Raw genomic sequence first — 20,842 nt, 5'->3', positions numbered from 1 at the left:
AGGGATATTTTGGCTCTAGTTAGGAAGCTCTGAAATCAAATATATAATAGTAAGGCCAGAGGGATGGAGAGTAGTTTTCCTTTAATTACCCCATCTGTTCAATTCTCTATTATTAAAAAATTTACTTCTCTTCAGGAACCCTGGTCAGAGCAAAGAGTATTTTCAAAAATCTTTCCTACATTCTGTCAACAGCTGGAAAAATAAGCATTTCTGAACAGCTAACTCAGTACAAGTCCATGTCACTGAATCTTCTCAATGTAACTGCAAGTTTTTAAGTTAAACTAGATTATACTCATGAGTGAAATTTAAGTTTTATGTGATTTATTGATTCCATATAGGTTACAAGATGCTTAAAAATATTTTTATTAAATTATATTACATTTATTTCAATTAAAGTCTTCACTTATACAAAGTTTATTTTTCTATATCCTATTATGTACGTGTGTGTGTGCGCGTGCACGCATCTAGGCTAGATGCTAGAATGAGTTTTAAATCGTATACATTTTGCAGAATTATACAGTCTGTATTTTATACATGAAACTTGCATCTTGAGTAAGTTATAAGCTTACCTATATACTGACTGGTTCTAAATGTACTACTCATTTGGAGACAAAAATTTTTATAACTTATAGAAATTATATTAGATATAAATAACCTCACTACTGAATAATCTACTTTTTTAAGAAAATTATTAAGTTTTTAATTTTAATTCCAGTCTAGTTAACATACAGTGTTATGTTAGTTTCAGCTGTACAATATGGTGATTCAACACTTCTATACATTACTCAGTGTTCATCATGATAAGTGCACTCCTTAATCCTCATCACCTATTTAACCCATCCCCCATCAACCTCCCCCTCTGGTAACCATCAGTTTGTTCTCTATAGTTAGTGAATAATCTATTTTTAAAAGATATGTTTATACTTTGTATGTTTCTCTGTTTCTCATTACTTAGAATTTATATGTTCCTCATAGGAGACATTTTATAAAATTTCTCAAATAGTGTACTGGCAGAATTATTTGAATTAGAAAAGTGAAAACATACTTTTTTCCTGACAGAAAGTCTGATCTGACTGATTGGTATAACAGTGATAACTGGCTTTGCTAGTTAGGTGATTAGGTACAAAATTTCCAGAAACTGAATGAACTAAGTTTGTAGCTCTAAGGCATTGATGAAAATATTGTTACCTCATGTGGTAAGATAAAAGGATTTTTACAAAAAAGTACTGGCAAAACGTACTGAAATTAACATTATTCAATTTCCCCAACATTTCTGAATATATTAATCAAGGTGCCTCTAAATGAGAGGGAAAAATAACAAAAGCTAAGAACAGATATCATCAGTCCTTTGATCAGTAAGTGTTGGTAAAGCCTTTTTGGTATTTGTCCCAGAGAATCAGGGAGTGGATGATTCTAATGACTGGGAAACAAATTCTTGAGCAAATTAGGTAGCTTTGAATTTCTGCTTTCAACAGAATTGAAGGAGCATTTAATAGAATTGTCAGTTAACCACACTAAAAATACGTTATTGGTATGTAACCATAACTCTTTGCACATAACTCTAAAGATGTATAAAGAATCAAGTAAATCAGTTATCACAGAAATGTACTGCACCCCTTTATTTATGAGAATAAGGTTATCTGAGTGCGAAACAAACCATAGAAAAAGAATTAATGCTGAACATTTTTTCCTCTGGAAATAAGTAACATTGAACCGTTGATAAATGAACTCATCAAAGAATACTTTGGCTCCTTTAATTTCATTTCCAGTACATTTTTCTTTAATAATTATTTATTAGAGTTTCTAATGTATTTATGCTGTGGTCAAATGTGTAGTACTGATAATTATATGATAAATCCATATGCTAAAAAAATTTTTTAAGAGTCTTATCCCTAGAAATTAAAAAGAAACTTAAATTTCAAGTTATAAAGAAATGACAACTGACCAAAAATAACTTCAAATAGGAAATACATACTACATTAACATCAAATTCTATATCATGAGTAAACACTATAAAATTTCTGACTCTTAACGAAGAGCTTACTCATATTTTTAAAAATTGAATGATTAGCAGGTATTAAATTGTTTGGATTTTACATAGAAGAGTGATATTAAAAATGTTCTTAATATTCCAGAAATTAGATTGTAACTACTTATACTTAAAATGAAAAAAATTTAAATGTACATTAAGAAATATGTGAGACAGTATATAATCAATCTACATGATATAAAATTTGGGAGACAGTAATAGTACCTCTTAGGGTGGTCATGAGAATTAAATTAATATAGTATGTGTTTAGTACTGTATCTGCACATGTTAAGTGCTATGTATTGCTAGCTATTTTTCTAAAAGCAGTCCTGTAAGGTTAGCGTTATAATTTCTCAACTAAAAGTTTTCCCAATGAAAATAACTAGGATCAGAAAACTTAGATACATAGTAAAAAAGTGTTACCATTAGATCAAATATTTGGTATTAGGGATGTGGTATCAAATTCTGGTCTTTCCAACCAAACTATGCGGTCTCTGTGAACCTGCATCTAACCCAAACAATTTCAAGCTGAAACCAGAAATTTTGCAGTTTTACACACAAATTTATTAAGTGTTGGGAAGTGCACATTGTAAAAAGCTCAGTTTGAAAGCAAAATTTCTAGTCTTAATACTGATAAACTTACAGATTTAAATAGTAGACAGGTGAGTAAATATATAGAAACATAATGATACTTTGGCTGTCTTTAGATATGACAAAACTCAGAGCTGACTGTCAAAGTATGGAATTACTTTGGATCATAGGACCATATGACCATAACCATTTGCCAAAGTGTAGAATTACAGTGTAGAGTTCGTGATTATAATCATGAATTAGAGCAAGGAGAGAGGGGCAAATATTTAATATAAAGATTAAACATTTTTATTTAGCTATCAATAATTTCCATTGGAATAAAGTATCCTTCGGCTTCTTCCTATCTTCCATTTTTTTCAAACTTGGCAAAACTATTAACTATATAAACAAAAAAGGGATGCTCAGAAGGAACAAAGGAGGTTTTGGGTGAATTTTCACTCTCTGAATACTAAACTGAGACTTCAGTTCTCTTAACTTCATGAATTGCAAAAGGAAGTCAGCTGAAGAAAGGATCTGACAAAGTTCTGAACTAATGATGATGACCTCTGTACAATGTTTTTGTTTACTTTGTCAGCACATTATTCCCTAGAAGTCAAGGAAGTAACAAAAGCAAAGGCAAAACATAACTTTAAAGTTTAAGTGCTCAAAAGTCTCAGATGTCTAATTTTTACCCTTCTTTCCTTACAACTACACTTTTCAGGGCTTTATTAAATGTTTGCTTGCTCCTAACTCCCCACGTTCCAGGGAAATAAAGCTGCAGGGATCACCTTCCTCTGGGTGGAGGGACCGTACATTTCAGCAATAATTTAAGTTAGTACAAGGTTACCTTAACTTCCAGATGTGAGTTTGCAGAGAGGGGGAGGGGGATTAAGGGAATTTATATACTACTCAGTAGTTCCAACTGAAAAAATTCATTTATTTTTGTAGGGAAGAGCAAAGTGTGAGGTGAAATACTGACACTCGGAATTGTGAATGTTTGTTTTGATAGCATTTTGCCTAAAAGGGGGAAAGATGCCCTTAACTCTGGTAATAGAAGTCATTTAACATTCAGTAGAGGAGTAATAAACAGCATTCTTTTGTGTTCATTAATACTATTTACTAAAAACACATATCTACTTTAAATATTTTATATAATGTGTACGTTAGCATGACAAATACTTGATGACATACATATTGAATACATTATTCATGCAAGTTAAACACAACCAAGTTAAAGGCAGAATATAAAATCTTAGGCAGCAAGTACTGTAAATCATCACATACTCCAGTATTATTTAATTAATTTGGAATGCATCTTTAATAACAGCACAAAGATTTACTCTTGGTTTTACAGAACTGCCAAGTATGGCAGTGCTCGTTTATATTATAGATGAAAATCTATTTTTGACATATTATTATGAAATACACTCATCTTACATAATGGAAGATAATTTATAGGGCTCTACGGAATATTACTAAAATGCACTGCAAAACTAGAATTGTTAAACCAAAAAAAAGAAAATACAAAATTTATTTAAAATTATATGATAGAAATTTCTAACTTAGGGTGGAATATACAAAATACAATTATACTACTTTTAAGTACAGTACTTTTTTAAGATAGCATTTTCTTTAAAAAATTTTTTTAAAATGTTTACTTCTGAGAGAGAGAGAGAGAGAGAGAGAGAGAGAGAGAGAGAGAGGAAGAGAGAGAGAGGAGGTGGGGAAGGGACAGAGAGGGAGGGGAGACACAGAATCCAAAGCAGGCTCCAGGCTCTGAGCTGACAGCACAGAGCCCAACACGGGGCTTGAACTTGCAAACTGTGAGATCATGACCTGAGCTGAAGTCAGACGCTTAACTGACTGAACCACCCAGGCACCCGTACTCTTTTGCTTTTTAAATCTGATTTGAATCCATTACAGAGGAATAGGCTTAAGTCTCAGGGTGTATGTATTTTTAGTCATCTAGAAGCAAATTTCTTTGTTTACTATAATTTAACTTCATCTTGGCCTTTTTCAATCACAGAAGTTACAAGAAAAAAATTTTGATTCTCTTGTTTTCTGTGACACATTTTCACTCAACCCATCAATATTCATGATTCTCATCCGGTTTATAGATAACTCATGACATTTGCTTATTCTTCTCCCTTCTGCTTTCTGTCTTGTGGGCAACTCAGTGCAGATCCTGGGAACTAATAATGAAACTCAAAATAGTTAAATCTGTGTTTCTATAGCTTTGGTAAAATTTTTGATATGTGTTCAAATCATCATTTAAACACTAATTTTTTGGATGGAAAAACATGCTACATATAGTGCCCTATATGCCTGGGTACTTAAACACTGAAGGAGGTCAAGATGAAAGAGGAGGAAACAGACTAAATTCACGACTCACAAATGCAAAAACCAGTGACACAAAAGACTTTGTTCAAAGGCTGAGTATGAAAGAAAATGACAAGAGAGTACCTGCACATCCCGCTTCATCTGCCTGAGCTTCAGGCCCCAGGATTTCTTGTCCTTCCTTTCCTGCTAAAATCAAAGTACAAAAGATTAAAATAGATCCATGCGTCACAAACATTTTTAACATCTAGAAATCTGAAAAGTAACTTTTAGATTATATTCAATTTGGATTTTTTCCCTTTTAGAAGTAATGTGTCCTTGAAAAGTAAACTTTTTAAAAGAAATTAAGCTGGCAGTTTTACCACACTCACAAAGGTACATTAAAGAGCAAAATTAGTGAATGTTTACATACAACCCAGGAATTATATATACATTAGTATTATAAGCATGCTGAGATTTTAAGGTTTCTTTGGGAGAGGAGTTCTACCTGTAGGTAGCAGGGTTCCTTTTTTTGTTTCTTCTGCAAAGCACAGATTTCTGCTTTAGGCACTGTGCTAGATGCTTTATAAACTTATTTCTTTTAACCTTCATAACTACCTATTTTATAAGTTAAAAAAAAAGACAACTGAAACTTGAGGCTTGAAGAGGTTAAATAACTTGCCCAAGGACACACTGCTATTAGATGGTAGAGGTGGAATTTTAATTCAGGTCTGAATGGCTGCAGAACGTACTTTCTACTACACTGTATAACCAGAGTCCCAGCCAACTAGAGAGAAGACTGTACTAAACTTCACTGTGTCCAGAGTCAACGCCTAGGGCACTGTACTTTCTCTGCCACTCTATTCATTGTTCTAACCTCTGGTAAATCATAATCACAGTACTGGTAAACATTTTCAGATGTTACTTTATCTTCCTTTGCCACCTAGGCTTATAGTGAGCTGACTGTAGTATTCTATACAGAATAAGATCAGAGTAAATATGCATATTATTTTGACAAGCAGAAAGTACATTTTTGTATATCCATGTACATTGTATTGATTCTAATAGCTTATTAAGAACATGTGCATATATAGAAGACATGATAGAGTTAAAAATTGCTTTTAAAAAAAGTGGTAGCAGAGTACACATAATTATGATCAGAATACTAATAAAGGCATGCTAAAACATCACCTCATGTACTTATCTGCACCCCAATCAAATCCCATTGAATATGCCAGTCAAAACTCTTGATTTAGACTTCCCCTAAGTTTGATAATTGAATTGAGAAATGGAATACTAATCAAGAAAAATCTTAGCGCACATAAAGCATGTATTTCTGTAACTGCCTTGGCTTATCAGATAGATTTATTCAGCAGATTTTCTTTACTCATTAACTTTTATATTAGTACTTAAAGATGATCGCTATGTGAAAAATAGTTAAAATATGCATAAACCTCTTTAGAGCGGCATAAAAAACACTGTCTACAGTAGGTAATAATGAGATTAACTTCCAATTAACTTGTATCTTCATTTTATACTTGCCATCAGCAAAATGACAATTTAAAAACCTTTGCTAAAGTGTTTATAATGCAGTAGGATAAACACCAGTGTTTGCAAATCTCTAACATCTTTTTTTCTTCTCTCTCTGAAGCAGGTACTTAAATTAAAATAATAAACAGTATGACAATTGTATAACTATATGATAGTAATATAGTTTTTTATTGTAGATTTATATGTGCCCTTTATTTCTCCTCAAATGAAAATCAAACCACAGTTATTATTTACTAAGACAGGAGATGACAATGATATTAAAAGTTAAAATGATATTTTGGACATTACTAATTTTTCTACTTATAGTTATTATAGCTAATTAAAAACATGTCTGCAATTCAAGTAAATGATTTATTCACTTCTTCATTCTTTCATTTCTGCTTGGGATAAAATCAAGGCTCCTTAGGAACACTTAACATACTTTAGAATCTGGTCCCCTACAATTTACTGCGATTTAAAAACTGGAAGTCTCCATTCTTTCCCTCATTATTGGGGCTGGAATTTTGAACTAGAATCATATTGCCTAATGAAAATAGAAAATATCCTACTGCTGGTCTGCAGCATGAACACACTTCTTTCACTACAGAGGGCTGCTAGGAACGAGCTCCTTCCTGCTTCATCCATGGACTAGCGCGAGGGTGTACTGGGAACAGCTAAATATTGTTCAAGCATACTTCTTCCTCATGTGTTCTGATCTTACTTATAGTTTAGAAAAGATAAGGGTAGTAAAGTAGTAGAATTTCCTTGTGCACAAGATTTTCTCTCCTGTAAGACTTACTAATGTCAACACATTGTGACTGATGAACCAAAATACAATTTAGAAAAGTAAACTGGAATACTCCTAAGGCTTTTGCTTTAGCCCAAATTCCAAAGCAAATACACAAATGAGGAAAAATTCCTGAGTAACAAGACTTTGTTTTTTCAAATAATGGCAAAAGATAGCTGAAAAATAGGTCATGAAATACTTCTCAGCAACAAAAGGGACAATTTACTGATACATGCAGCAACTTAGATCAATCTCTCAAGAAATTATGGAAAGTCAAAAAGCCAATCCAAAAGATTACATGCTGTATGATTCTATTTATGTAACATTCTTGAAATAAGAAAATTATAAAAATGGAGAAGAAATTTGTGGTTGTGAGAGGTTAGGGTTGGGGCAGAGGGTAGGGGAAGGCGGGTGTATAAAAGGCAATGAGGGAGCTCTATGGAATTGTTTTGTATCTTGTCCGTATCAATGTCAATATTCTGGTTGTGATACAGTACTACAGTTTTAGAAGATGTTACCATTGGGGGGAAAAGGAGTAAAGGGCATAGAGGATCTGTGAATTATTTGTGAATCTACAACTATCTGTGAATTATTTGCAGATCTATCATTATCTTAAAACTAGAAGTTTAGGATGCCTGGGTGGCTCAGTTAGTTGGGCGTCTGACTCTTGATTTCAGCTCAGGTCATGACCTTATGGTTCATGAGATCAAGCTCTGCATTGGGCTCTGTGTTGACAGCATGGAGCCTGCTTAGGATTCTCTCTCTCGCTCTCTCTCTCTCAAAATAAACAAATATTAAAAAACAGTAAAAAAAAGTTTAACTGAAAAATAAGTCAATGGCAGATAGCACAAATTTAGAGAGATAGGACATATTTATTTTGCCATAAGATGTAATTCCTAGTAAGGAAAAGCAAGGATAGCAAATGCAATTCATGTTAACCAAAAATCCAGAAGACTTAATGTCAATGGCAGGATAGACCAGTTCAAAGTACAGGACTGATTATTAAGCACATGTACAAAATTCTAAAACTTTCATTTTGAATTCATACCAATGTGTTCCTAACCATTTCAAATGTGTTTGTGAGAAGATTTTATAGCAATTTCTAATATGGCACAAGAAGCAGGTAACTGAACAAGATTTTCCTTTCCTGCTTTTATCTCTTCCTCTATAACGCACATCCACACATGCCATGCACATTTATACCTGCCTTTTCTCAGACTGACCCCTCTGCCTAGAATGCTGTTATCTATTCCATCTGAAAAACTTTTACTAATCTGATTCTTTAAAGATAAGTTCACATTTCTCTCATTCTGTAAGTCTTCCCTGACAGTGCTGTGAAGTAAATGCCAATAGATTCCTGAACTTAAACATAAAGTGTTTAAACTTTAATCAGAAATGATTTTTTTTACTGTGTGGTTTTTCCGAGTATTTCCAGACAGCTTCACTTTTCTTTCACACATGTATCCTCTAGTTTCTACATATATGCATATATTTTTGGTATAACTGTCCATCAAAGTCACAATAAATGTAATTCACAGCCTCCATGAATACCTGTTAACTTAAACAAAAGTAAAGAAATATATATAGCTAAGGTCAAATTTGGTTAAGATGAAATAAACACAAACCACCCTGCGTGTCCCATTGAATACAGCTGAAAAAAACCTGGGGAGAATGCATGGAGGAGTTATTTGAAGACTCTAAAAGGTAAATCATACCAAGAAGACTGGGGAAGAAGACATGACAAGAATTCAAAATACTATTTAATCACTTTCCTACTCCCTGGCTTGGATTCAAGGCAGCCTAAACCTAGAAGTAGACATGGGCATAGCAGAAAAAACTCTATGGAAAGCTCTCTAGTTTAGGCTCAAGGAGTAGGAAAGGACTCAAAGAAGGGGAAAACCATTTTTTCCCCTGGATTCTCTTGTGTCCCAGCCCCTATATCATCCCAAGGTAGCAGTGGAGATCATGATGATGGCAAGAATGTAAAGGTACCTAAAAATCCAAAGAAGGGGAAACTTTTTGTCCAGAGGAGCTGTGGCTCCAAGAGGATGGTACAAACTTCCATCAAGTTCTTTCTCCCTAACTTCTTGTAGCCCTTCTTCCTGCAGGCATAGTGGGAAGTATGTGGCAAAAGATGGCCAAGAAGTCCCAGAATTTTGGATAAAGAACTGGAAAGGGAAGTCTCAGGGAACTGAAAGTACCCGGGAGATCACAGAAATGGAGCAGTACAGGAAACTAACCATATAAAGCTGCTTGTGAACTTCCCATGTGTGGATCTGACCATAGGCTTTGAGAACTAAAGCAAGGATAAGACAGTTAGTCATGTCCCAGAATAGCCACTGTATGGCACATAGATCCAAAAAGCATTGCAAATGCTTTGAAAACCGAATTGATATTGGAACCCATAGAAAATTGTTTGGAACTTATAGCCTGATACAACTGGATAAGTTGCCTGCTAAACCCAAAATATCAAAATTCTCCACAGGATTTAAAGAAGACCAAGAGTCTCATAAGATGATATTCAAAATGTCTACGATACAATCCAAAATTACCTGGCATATGAAGAACCAGAAAAATCTCAAATTCTAAGACGGCAATACTGAAAAGACACACATGTTGAAAATATCAAAGACTTTAATCAGCTACTATGAAAGTACTCCAAGAGCTGAGGATGAACACTTGAAAATAATGGAAAGACAAAAAGTCTAGGCAAATTCTTATCAGCAAACAGAAGATATAAATAAGAACGCAAAGGAAATTTTAGAACTAAAAATATAGTAACAAATTTCTTTACAAAAATCACCAGATGGACTCTACAGCAAAATGGGGGTGAAAGAGGAAAGATCAGTGAATTTGATGGTACATAAATGGAAATTACCCAATTTGGACAACAAAGTGAAAACATTAAAAAAAAAAAAATGAGTCCCAGAGATGTGTGGGACAATAATGAAACATCTAACATTTGGTCATTGGAGTTCCAGAAGGAGAAAAAAAAGAGTATGGTGTGAAAAAAATATATCACGAAGTAGCAACTAAAAACTTTCCAAATTTAATAAAAAACACACCAATAGATTAAAAAAGTTAACTTAATTTGAAATAGGATAAAGCCCCCCAAATCCAAGCCTAGACCATTAATCAAACTCTGAAAACTAAAGATAAAAAAAATTCTGAAAAGAGACAGAGAAAATGATACACAACTATATGGGAACAATAATTTAAAAGAAGGCAGATTTATCATTAGAAATAAAGGGCTTCATAAGGAAAAAGAACATTTTTTAACAAGTGCTAAATGATAAAAACCTGTCAACCCCAAATTCTGTATCCAGGGAACATACACTTTGGAAACAAAGGTAAAATAAAGATATTCTCAGATGTAGGAAAGCGAATAGAGTGCACAGCCGGCAAACCTGATATAAAAGAACTGCTAAGGAAGACCTTCAGAAAGAAGGGTAAATGATATTAGAGAAAAATTTGAATGTCATGAATGAAAGAGAACAAAAGAAATGATGTAGTATATATGACAACTACAATATAAAGGAGAGAAGGTAATGGGACCCATATGGATGTAAAGTCTGTACATTTTACTTGAAGTGGTGAAATACTTATTCTAAGTAAACTGTGAAAAGTATGTAAATTCTCATCTACAGAGCAACTACTAAAAATTCTATACAAAAAGATATAGTAAAAATGAAATAAACAAATGAAAATACAATACTAAAACATATTCAAATGATCCAAAAGAAGGCATGAAAGGAGAAACAGAAGGACAAGAGGGAACAAACACAAAGCAAATAATACAATCGTCAACCTATATCCAACCATCAAAACTTACATTACATGTAAATGGTCTAAACGAAGCAATATAAGGGGATACAGATTGTTAGAAGAGATTTAAAGAAAAACCAAGCCCCATTTATAGGACTCTAAGAAAAAAAAATTATTTCAAACACAATGTTATAGATAGGTTAAAAGTAAAGAAGTAAAAAGGAAAAAGATATACTATGTAAAGACTCATCAAAAGAAAGCTAGAGTAACTATTTTATATCAGACAAAGTAGACTCTAGAGCTAAGAAAATTACCAGAAATATAGAGAAACATTATATAGTAAGAGGGTCAATTCACCAAGAAGCCATAACAATCTATAAAAGAGTATGCATCTAACAACTGAGCTTCAAAATATGTAACCAACAGAACAGAAGTAGAGAAGAAAACATGTGTACAAGTGGGAGAATTCAATGCCCCTCTCACATTAACTGACAGGACAAGTTGACAGAAAATCACAAGGATATACACAAACTGATATTTGTATAACATTGCATCCAACAATAGAGGACTACACATTCTATTTATTTATTTATTTATTTATTTATTTATTTATTTATTTTATTTATTTTTTTGACTTTTATTATTTTTTAAAGTTTATTTATTTTGAGACAGAGAGAAGGGCAATGAAGAGAGAGAGAATCCCAAGCAGGCTTTGCACTATCAGCGCAGAGCTCCATATGGGGCTTGAACTCACAAACGAGGAGATCATGACCTGAGCCGAAGTCAAGAGCTGGATGCTTAACTAACTGAACCACCCAGGTGTCCCTACACATTCTTTTTAAATGCACATAAAACACTCATGAAAACTGACCATATTTAAGATCGTATAACAAAACAAACTTAAAAAAAATAAAATCATACAAAGTATGTTCTCTGACCAAAATAAATTCAATAGCTATTAATAGCAGAAAGATGAGAAAATCTCCAAACACTGTGAGAACTGAGTACTGTGTTTCTAAAGAATCCATAGCTCAAACAGAAAATGAAAAACAACACATCACAATTTGTGGGATGTACGTAAAGCAGTGCTTAAGGGCCAATTTATAGTATTAAATGTTTATAAAAAAGTTCTCAAATCAAAATTCTAAACTTCTGTGTTAAAAAATGGAAAAAGGAGCAAAGTAAGTCCAGAGCAAGTAGAGTGAAGGAATAAAGAGCAGAAATCAATAAAATTAAAGACAAAAAAAAAATTAGAGAAAAACAATGAAAAAGAAAGCTAGTTCTTTGAAAAGATCAATAAAATGTATAAACCATTAGTATGAGTGATAAATAGAGGGAAGCCACAAACTACTAATAACAGGAATGAAAAGGGAGTATCATTATAGAGCTAGAAGATATTCAAAAGATAGTAAGGGAATACTCTGAGTTCAAGGAGTAAACATTACAACATTTTGACTCTTAAAGAAGAGCTTATTCTTTTTATTTTTTAAAAGTGAAAGATTAAATTGCTATGGATCTCACATATAAGAATGTCAAAATGTCAATATTTTTAATATGCCAGAAGTTAGATTGTGTGCAACTACTTACATTTAAAATAAAAAATTATGTGTCCATTAAGATACTTGTAAGGCAGTACATAATCACTTAATTAATTAATTAATTAATTAATTAAATTACAGAGAGAGAGTGAGCAGAGGAGAGGGTCAAAGGGAGAGTCTTAAGCAAGCTCCACGCTCATCACAGAGCCCAATGTGGGGCCTGATCCTGCAACCTTGGGATCATGACCTTGAGCCTAGATCGAGTCAGATGCTCAACTAACTTAGCCACCCAGGTGCTCCCATAATCATTTTACATAATATAATACAAATTTGGAGGATAATAGTGCCTCTTAGGGTAGCTGTAAGGATTAGTATGTGCTTAGTATTGTACCTGGCACACTGTAAGTTATATTTAATTGTTAGCTATTTTCCTTATTAATACAGTCCTATAAAGTAAACATCTCTACACAAATAAACTTGAAAACTTTGAAATACCAATTTCTCAAAAAACTAGAAACTATTACAACTTATCCAAGATAAAAAGTTAATGTGAATATTCCTATAACTGCTTCAAAAGTCAAATTTGTAGTTTAAAACCTTCCCCCCAAACAAAACAAAACTCTGGGCCCTGGTGGTTTCCATTGTAAATTCTAGCAGACATTTACAGAAAAACTACAACTAATTTTAAACAACCTTTTCAAGAAAATAAAAAGAAAGGAACACTTTTCAATTCAGTTTATGAGGCTAGCATTTCCCTGATACCAAAACCATATAAAAATAGTATAAAAAATAGAGAAAACTATAAACCAATATCCCTCTTGCACACTGACTTAAAAGTTTTCAACAAAGTATTACCAAGTCAAATTGAGCAACATGTTAAAAGCAAATGACTAAGTGGGGCTTTCCAGGGAATCCAGGGCTGGTTGAATATTTGAAAATCCATTAATGCATTCACTGTTATTAACAGACTAAAGAAGCAAAACCACATGATCACATCAACTGACAGAAAAACCATTTGAAAAAATTCAACATCTATTCATGATGAAAACTCTCAGCCAACTAGGAATAGAAACTTACCCAATTTGATAAAAGGTATCTATAACATACCAAATGCTAACAATATACTTAAAGGTAAAAGACAATATTTTCCCTCTAACATTGGGAAAAAGGAAGATGTCTACTTTTACCACCCCTGACATCTTGTAATACGTCAATAAACAGGGATAAAGGTATACAGATTAGAAAGGAAGAAATAAAACTGTCCCTATATTTGAGAAGATTGTCTACATAGAAATCTGAAGGAATCTACAAAAAAAATCTGAGAATTAGCGAGTTCATAAGACACAAGGTCACACACACAAAACTCAATAATATTGCTTGCTATATAAGTGAACTTATATAAACTGAATTAAAACAAAAATATTCACAATAGTTTCTCCCTTTAATTTTTTTTTTCAACGTTTATTTATTTTTGGGACAGAGAGAGACAGAGCATGAACAGGGAAGGGGCAGAGAGAGAGGGAGACACAGAATCGGAAACAGGCTCCAGGCTCTGAGCCATCAGCCCAGAGCCTGACGCGGGGCTCGAACTCCCAGATCGCGAGATCGTGACCTGGCTGAAGTCGGACGCTTAACCGACTGCGCCACCCAGGCGCCCCTGTTTTTGCCACTTTAGTTCAAGCTCTCTTTCTGAACTAAGACTAGTAGCATGGAGAAGTTCTCTTGGGATGAAACTGTTTTGTGGAGTCTTTGATCCCATAACCAAAGAAATTGGATTTTGCCAACGCCCAAATAAACAAGGAAATGAATCTTCTCTTAGAATCTCTAGAAAGATATGTAGCCCTGTCAACACTTAGATTTTAGCCTAGTGAGATCTGTGATGGACTTATGACCTACAGGGCTGTGTGTGATAAATTTGTGTCATTTAAGCCCTTAAGTGTTGTGGTAATTTGTTATGATAGCAATAATCAAGTGGTTAAATAATTTTAGACCAAGGAGAAGAATGAGGATAACAACTATTTGTTGACTATCAAAGAAGACTGCTATGTAGAGTTCAATACTGTTTCCTTTTTTTCTCTTTCAGTTTTATTAGATACTATGACTCTGAAAAACACTAATCCTGTTAGTAATTATGGCATCCTAGCCTTGCTGGTGGCTGTGGGAAATTCAAAAGGAATACACGACCTGGTATTCTTATGTTAAGATGTTTACAATCCAGAGAGATATGTGACTTGCCCATGAAAATAAGAGATTTGAGGTTTTCAACTTTAAAATATAAAAATTAAATATGAAATATAAAAATAGAAATTTAATTTTAAAATTACAAAATATAAAAATATATTTTATTTTAAAATAAGATTTAAATTTTGAGGTCAATTAGAAAAGGGAGCATGAGATAGAAGAGTTCAGTGCTAACAGAAGCACCACAAAAGGAAAGATCTATATGGATGGGCACTGATACAATGAAAAAATTCTCTCCCTATTGCTCTTTATATGTATTTCACGTATGGATGTTAGATTCGGTGTGTGTATAATGTATATACACACACACACACATACACGTGTGTGTGTGTGTGTGTGTGCATGTATATATTATATTTACAGATTCTATTGAATCTGTAAATAAAACAATAGCATGCTTTGGAGTCAAAGAGACCTAGTTTTGAACCTTGGCTTTCCATATTTAATATGTCATCTTGGCAGATATTTAATATTGCTGAGCCTCAGTTTCCTTATCTACAAAATGGAGCTAATCTTACAGAATTGTTGTAAGAATGAAAAGAAATGATGTATGGGAAAGCAGTTGGCACTAGGTACACCCACTCAGTGTTATTTTACTTAGCTAATATGTATGAGTTGGAATTGCAACTGAATGCTCATTTTCTGTGTCAGCCTTGTCAGTCCCACAGTTTTTCCAAAAAGAGGCACGTCTCTCAAAACCTAAACTAGATCTGAAAACTCCTAAGGAAAGGCAAAATTAGCCTGATTTATCTTTGTCCCCAAAGTTCAAGGTATTGGGACCAGCTTTGAAATGGTGGGAAGGTAAGCTGGCACCCTGCAGTGTGGAGAAGACCAAGAGGGGTATGAAGACCTTGCCTGAGTCTTTTAGGGAGTAGCTTCAGGCATTCTACTAGACAGGCTAAGGAATGGGACAAAGGCCAGGGAATGAGCCAAAGATCTGACAGCAGATGCACTTCAGAAACTGAATTATCATATTTAAATAGTCTTCCTTTTGTTCTATTATTATTTATAAAGACAAATATTTTTGAAAATAACTTTTTTTTAAAAATATACTAAGGAAACCCAAGAAAAGGGGGTTTTACTTCCTTTTATTCAGGATTTAAAAAATCTTTTTAAATTTAAAATAGTTTTAGACTGGGGCGCCTGGGTGGCTCAGTCGGTTAAGCGTCTGACTTCGGCTCAGGTCATGATGTCGGGGTTTGTGAGTTCTTGCCCTGTGCTGGGCTCTGTGCAGACAGCTCAGAGCCTGGAGCCTGCTTCAGATTCTGTGTTTCCCCTTTCTCTGCCCCCCCCCCCCCCCCCTGCTCATGCTCTGTCTCTCTCGGTCTCTCAATAATAAATAAACGTTAAAAAAAATAAAATAGTTTTAGACTTACAGAATAGTTGTAAAACGAGCACAGACTTCCAGTATACCCTTCAACCAGCTTCCCTAAGGGAGAACATCTTACATAATCACAGGTCTACTATGGAAACCATTATATTAATGTTAATACAAAACCATTAAGTAACATACAGACCTTATTTGACTTCTGCCAGTTTTCCCACTAATGCCCTTTTTCTTTTCTAGTTCAGAAACGAATTCTGGACCCACAGTGCATTTAGTTGTCAGGTCTCCATAGTCTCCTCCAAAATTTACAATCCAATCAAGTGTCTGGCAAGTTGCTTTAGTCTTTGCCTTTTCATTACCTTAACATTGTTGAAGAGTACTGATCACTTATTTTGTAGAGTGCCCCTCAATTTGATTTCCCTGATGCTTTCCAATGATTTGATGAGGAAATACTTTTGAGCAGGAATACCACTTAAGTGATAGGCCTTTGTTAATATATCTTACAGGGGTATATAATGTCACTATCTCTTATTTCTATTAACCTTAATCACCTGGTTAAGAAGGTGTCTGTCAGGTTTCTTTATGCTAGTTATTATGTTTTTAAGATTAATAATTATCTGGTGAGGAAATACTTTGATATTATGCAAATATCCTTTTGTTCCACATACTTTCATCCATTAAGTTTAGCATTCATTGATGTTTCTTGCCTGCAACAATTATACTATGGAGTTTGCTTACAGCAATTTTCCATTTCCCTAATTACTTCTTAATTTATAACTGAAACTCTACTATAAGGAAGAACTTTCCATTCTCCCCCATGTATGTATTTAAGTATTTATATCAGTACAGATGCATGGATATTTGTTTTATTCTACAGATTATTTATAATCCAATACTATCATTTATTTATTATGCTGCTAAAATTGTTCCAGATTTGGCCAATGGGAGTTCTTTCAAGTTGGCTCTTATGCCCTTTTGACAGGATGCTTTTTAAAAAATACTTTCTTGCTTGTTGTTCCAGGCTTAGCTTATATTTACCCTACCTCAGTTCTAGAATCAGCCATTTATGCAAAGAGTCTTAGTACCTTTTTCTTTTAATGTTTACTTATTTTTTGAGACAGAGAGGTAGAGAGAGAGAAAGAGAGAGAGTGCAAGGATGCGTGCATGAGTGGGGGAGGGGCAGAGAGAGAGGGAGACACAGAATCCAAAGTAGGCTCCAGACTCTGAGCTGTCAGCACAGAGCCTGAAGTGGGGCTCGACCCCATGAACCATGAGATCATGACCTGCACCGAAGTCGGATGGTTAACTGACTGAGCCAACGAGGCGCCCCAGCCTTGGTACCTTTTATTGAAGAATGTTATTTGAATCCTAGACCTGGGTCCTAGGTATGCTCCTTGCTACCAGGTATCTTGTTTCCTGAATTCTCAGCAGACAGAGCTAGGAAATATATGTATGTATATACTTTATATGTATGTAATACTTTCATATATCCCATCTATATTTTTGTATCTACTTATCTTTATATATACAGTAAAACCTTGGATTGCGAGTTACTTGTTCTGCAAGTGTTCCGCAAGATGAACAAACATTTCTAATACATTTTAACTTGATAAACAAGTGATGTCTTGCAACACCAGTAGTATGTGACACCGAATGTCACATGATCACAACTCATCATGGTCCTCTCTCTGTGGGATTGTGGGTGATCGTCTCCCATGCTCAGATGTTTGGTCGCAGGCCATGGTGTTTGGCAGAAATCAATGATTTTTCGGAACATTGGAAAGGTGCCCACAACTGACACTAGTGTATTTTTTGTCACTTCACAGCACCTATAGACAGTTCTTTGCTTTTCCATACAAGAGTAAGCTCAGGAGTGCTTCACTTCATTCTAGGTCAGGCTGCCTGCAGATATAGACCCTTTCCTCTGCTGCCTTATCACCAGTTACATTAAATACAGTATAGGACAAGAGTTTATTAATACTGTACCATAGTCAACATCCGTGCGAGCGTATACAATGGTTCCCATGCAGAAAAAGATTCCACTGAGTCAAAAGAGAACAGTGCTTCTGTTAGTGATAGTAAAAGTTGTCCTATACAATAACCCTGCTCTCTCATCTCACTCACGCTAGCCATGAAGGTTTTCAAAGGTAAGTGTGGGTTAATTTGTTTATTTTTCTTTATGTATTTCTTTATTATTTTGTATTGTATTACAGTATAGTAATCATCTTTATATGAATATTTTTGGGTTGTAGAATAAATTATCTGAGTTTCCATTAATTCTTATGGGGAAATTTACTTTGATACACAGTGCTTTGGATTACAAACATGTTTCTGGAACGAATTATGCTCATAAACCAAGATTTTACTGCGTTAAGTTCATACTGACACATCTGATCCCAACAGAAAACCATAGGATTTATTCTAGCCTTCTAACTTTTCTTGATTTGTAACTTCTTTCTCTGATAGTAAGAAATCTGGGGCTCATTACCCTGAATATATTTACTTATTTGTTCAATTAGAGCATATACAAAAGTAGTTTCAGAATAAACCATAGCTTTGTAAGAAACAAATTTATTAACCAGAGGGAAAATGGGGTGGGATAGTAGGCTTGGGGGAGTACAGCTTACATATGTAACCATGAAAATGCTTCCCATACACAAACACAAAAATAATTTATATACTACGCAGACAAGGAAAACGGAAAAATGAAATACAAACAATGACAAACAGAACTAACTGCACTAGAAATGAATTATATAACACACTGAAGGGGGTGGGAAAGACAAGAAATAGCCTACGAAACTTTGGAAAAACAGCATGTTGAATAAATACTATAAGGCTAATGGCAAAAAGAACTGTGTACAACTCTGTAATTTAGGTAAGCAAATTTGTTTGGGATTTTAAAGAGAAGAGAGTGTACAACTGAGATTCAGCATTGTAGGAAAAGTCCAAATTCCTTCCTTAGTGTCATCTCTTAATAGTTGGACATTTAGAGGTAATTAGATATTAGAGGTGCATATTTAGTACAAATGAAATTGGATTCTCTTACAAGCACAGCGAAAGAAATACCTCTGTGTTCATCTGGGCTGGTCTTTGCATATCATAGATGCAAAAGTGGAACTCAAGAGACACAGTAGTGTGATGAAGAGTAGGAACCATGTGCTGAGCTTTTTCTACATCTCACAGTACCTTTGGTTGAAAAAGGTTCTGAAGAGGAGGTTAAACTGAGTCTTGAGAGAGAAGTATAACATGGTTCAATGCTAAGTTATATAGTAATTGATGTATTCTTTGCATAGATTACTTACAGTGTTGTGTTATAACCTATGTATGCCAAGGAAAGCCTTCTTGCTATGGGTAACATCAAGATTTTAAATATTTTTATTACAAGGAAGTTTTCATTGCTTGGCATTTTTGTAAACACGTAAATTTCTATAGAGTTTAAGAAACTTCAAGTCAGAAAAATATTTAGGTCACTGTTGCTTGGGATCATTCTTTCAGATCACCAATTAAAAAACTAAGGAATGACTAACATACTAAACAATATTTTATATTATCAGATTAGTTTTATATACTTTTGAAAAACTAAAATTATGAGAGGACTATAAAACAGGTGTCTCCAAAATTAGAGTATATATATTTAAAAACGTTTAACTGACAGAAGCATGAGAGTTTTGGGCTGCACCACAAGAAGCTCTTATGAGATGAGTGTAGATATGTTGGAGCACTGCCAAGTTATACTATCTTCCCTGCACACACAATTTAAAGTTGATTGTCTTGCAAGACAACAGGACTTAATTAGCCTAGCTTTATTTTTGAAAGTAAACATGTCCTCGTTTATTTAATATCTACAATAAAAATAGTGCTTCTTCAATATGATCCTAACTCGAGATTTCATTCACAGCTAAGAATAGCTTTTTAAAGGTACTTCTTACATAATTAACATTTTAATGGCATATTGTATTTTCAAATATACTTTAGATTGTTGATTTACACTATGCCACAGATGTGTGAATATCAGTTTCATGTGCTGGTCTCTAGCATGGTTAAATGTCACTGACCACTTTCTTCTCTATTATTTCTCCCTTTCCATAAATGTCTTTAAAATAACTCACTGGTATAAATGGTGTGGCTTCCATTAGTTAAGTGACAGTGAATGGCCTTTGCTTCACTATTTCTTGGTCACCCTCGAGTAACTAGAAAGGAAACACTTCATTGAGGAACTTGCCTTCCAAAAACCTAAGTTGTAGCTACTCTATTTTGTAAGCAAAAAACACTGCTAGTCTCTTTTTTCAGCACCAGAAAACTTTACATATTGATGTCTTCTTAAAGTTCTTAATAGTGATATGATCAAAACACCCTACCTTTTCCCCTTGTTTTTGTTCAGTTTTCACATTGTGTAGTAGTTTATTAACGGAATGCTAAAGAAAGAACACAAGAAGAGAGAGCAGTGCAGACAGGTCTCATGAAAGAAAAGAACCTGAAAGCAACTGAAACAGTAGGGCTCTATCTACCACACAGGCTGACTGCCCTTTAGAGTAAGCTCCTCTCTTAGTACCTCAAGTTTTCTCTTTCTGCTTCAGGAGCAGGTTGGTTTGGTCAACCATGTACAATTTGATAGACTAATTTTTCAAAATCAGCCATGGGGAGCATCTTGCAGAGCTCATAAAACAATTCAAGGGTAGAGAAGTTCTTTGGATCTGAAGCCCCACTGCATAAACTTTCAGTTGAATGCATGACTA

At 34.1% G+C, this 20,842-nt stretch overlaps 1 protein-coding gene across 4 annotated transcripts in view; it reads right to left on the bottom strand.

Moving 5' to 3' along the window:
- Positions 1-20,842, bottom strand: part of ZEB1 (zinc finger E-box binding homeobox 1) — a 194,929-nt gene that overhangs the window by 25,575 nt on the left and 148,512 nt on the right. For 2 of the 4 annotated variants that reach the window (XM_027073750.2, XM_053225483.1), the window contains exon 3: positions 5,063-5,125. In XM_027073750.2, the coding sequence (XP_026929551.1) occupies positions 5,063-5,125 (63 nt within the window). The remainder of the gene's footprint in view (positions 1-5,062; positions 5,126-20,842) is intronic. The other 2 variants (XM_027073751.2, XM_053225484.1) reach the window with 1 other exon arrangement.

This window comes from Acinonyx jubatus, chromosome B4, assembly GCF_027475565.1.
Source record: "Acinonyx jubatus isolate Ajub_Pintada_27869175 chromosome B4, VMU_Ajub_asm_v1.0, whole genome shotgun sequence".
NCBI lineage: Eukaryota > Metazoa > Chordata > Mammalia > Carnivora > Felidae > Acinonyx > Acinonyx jubatus.
This window is presented reverse-complemented; position numbering and strand designations above follow the sequence as displayed.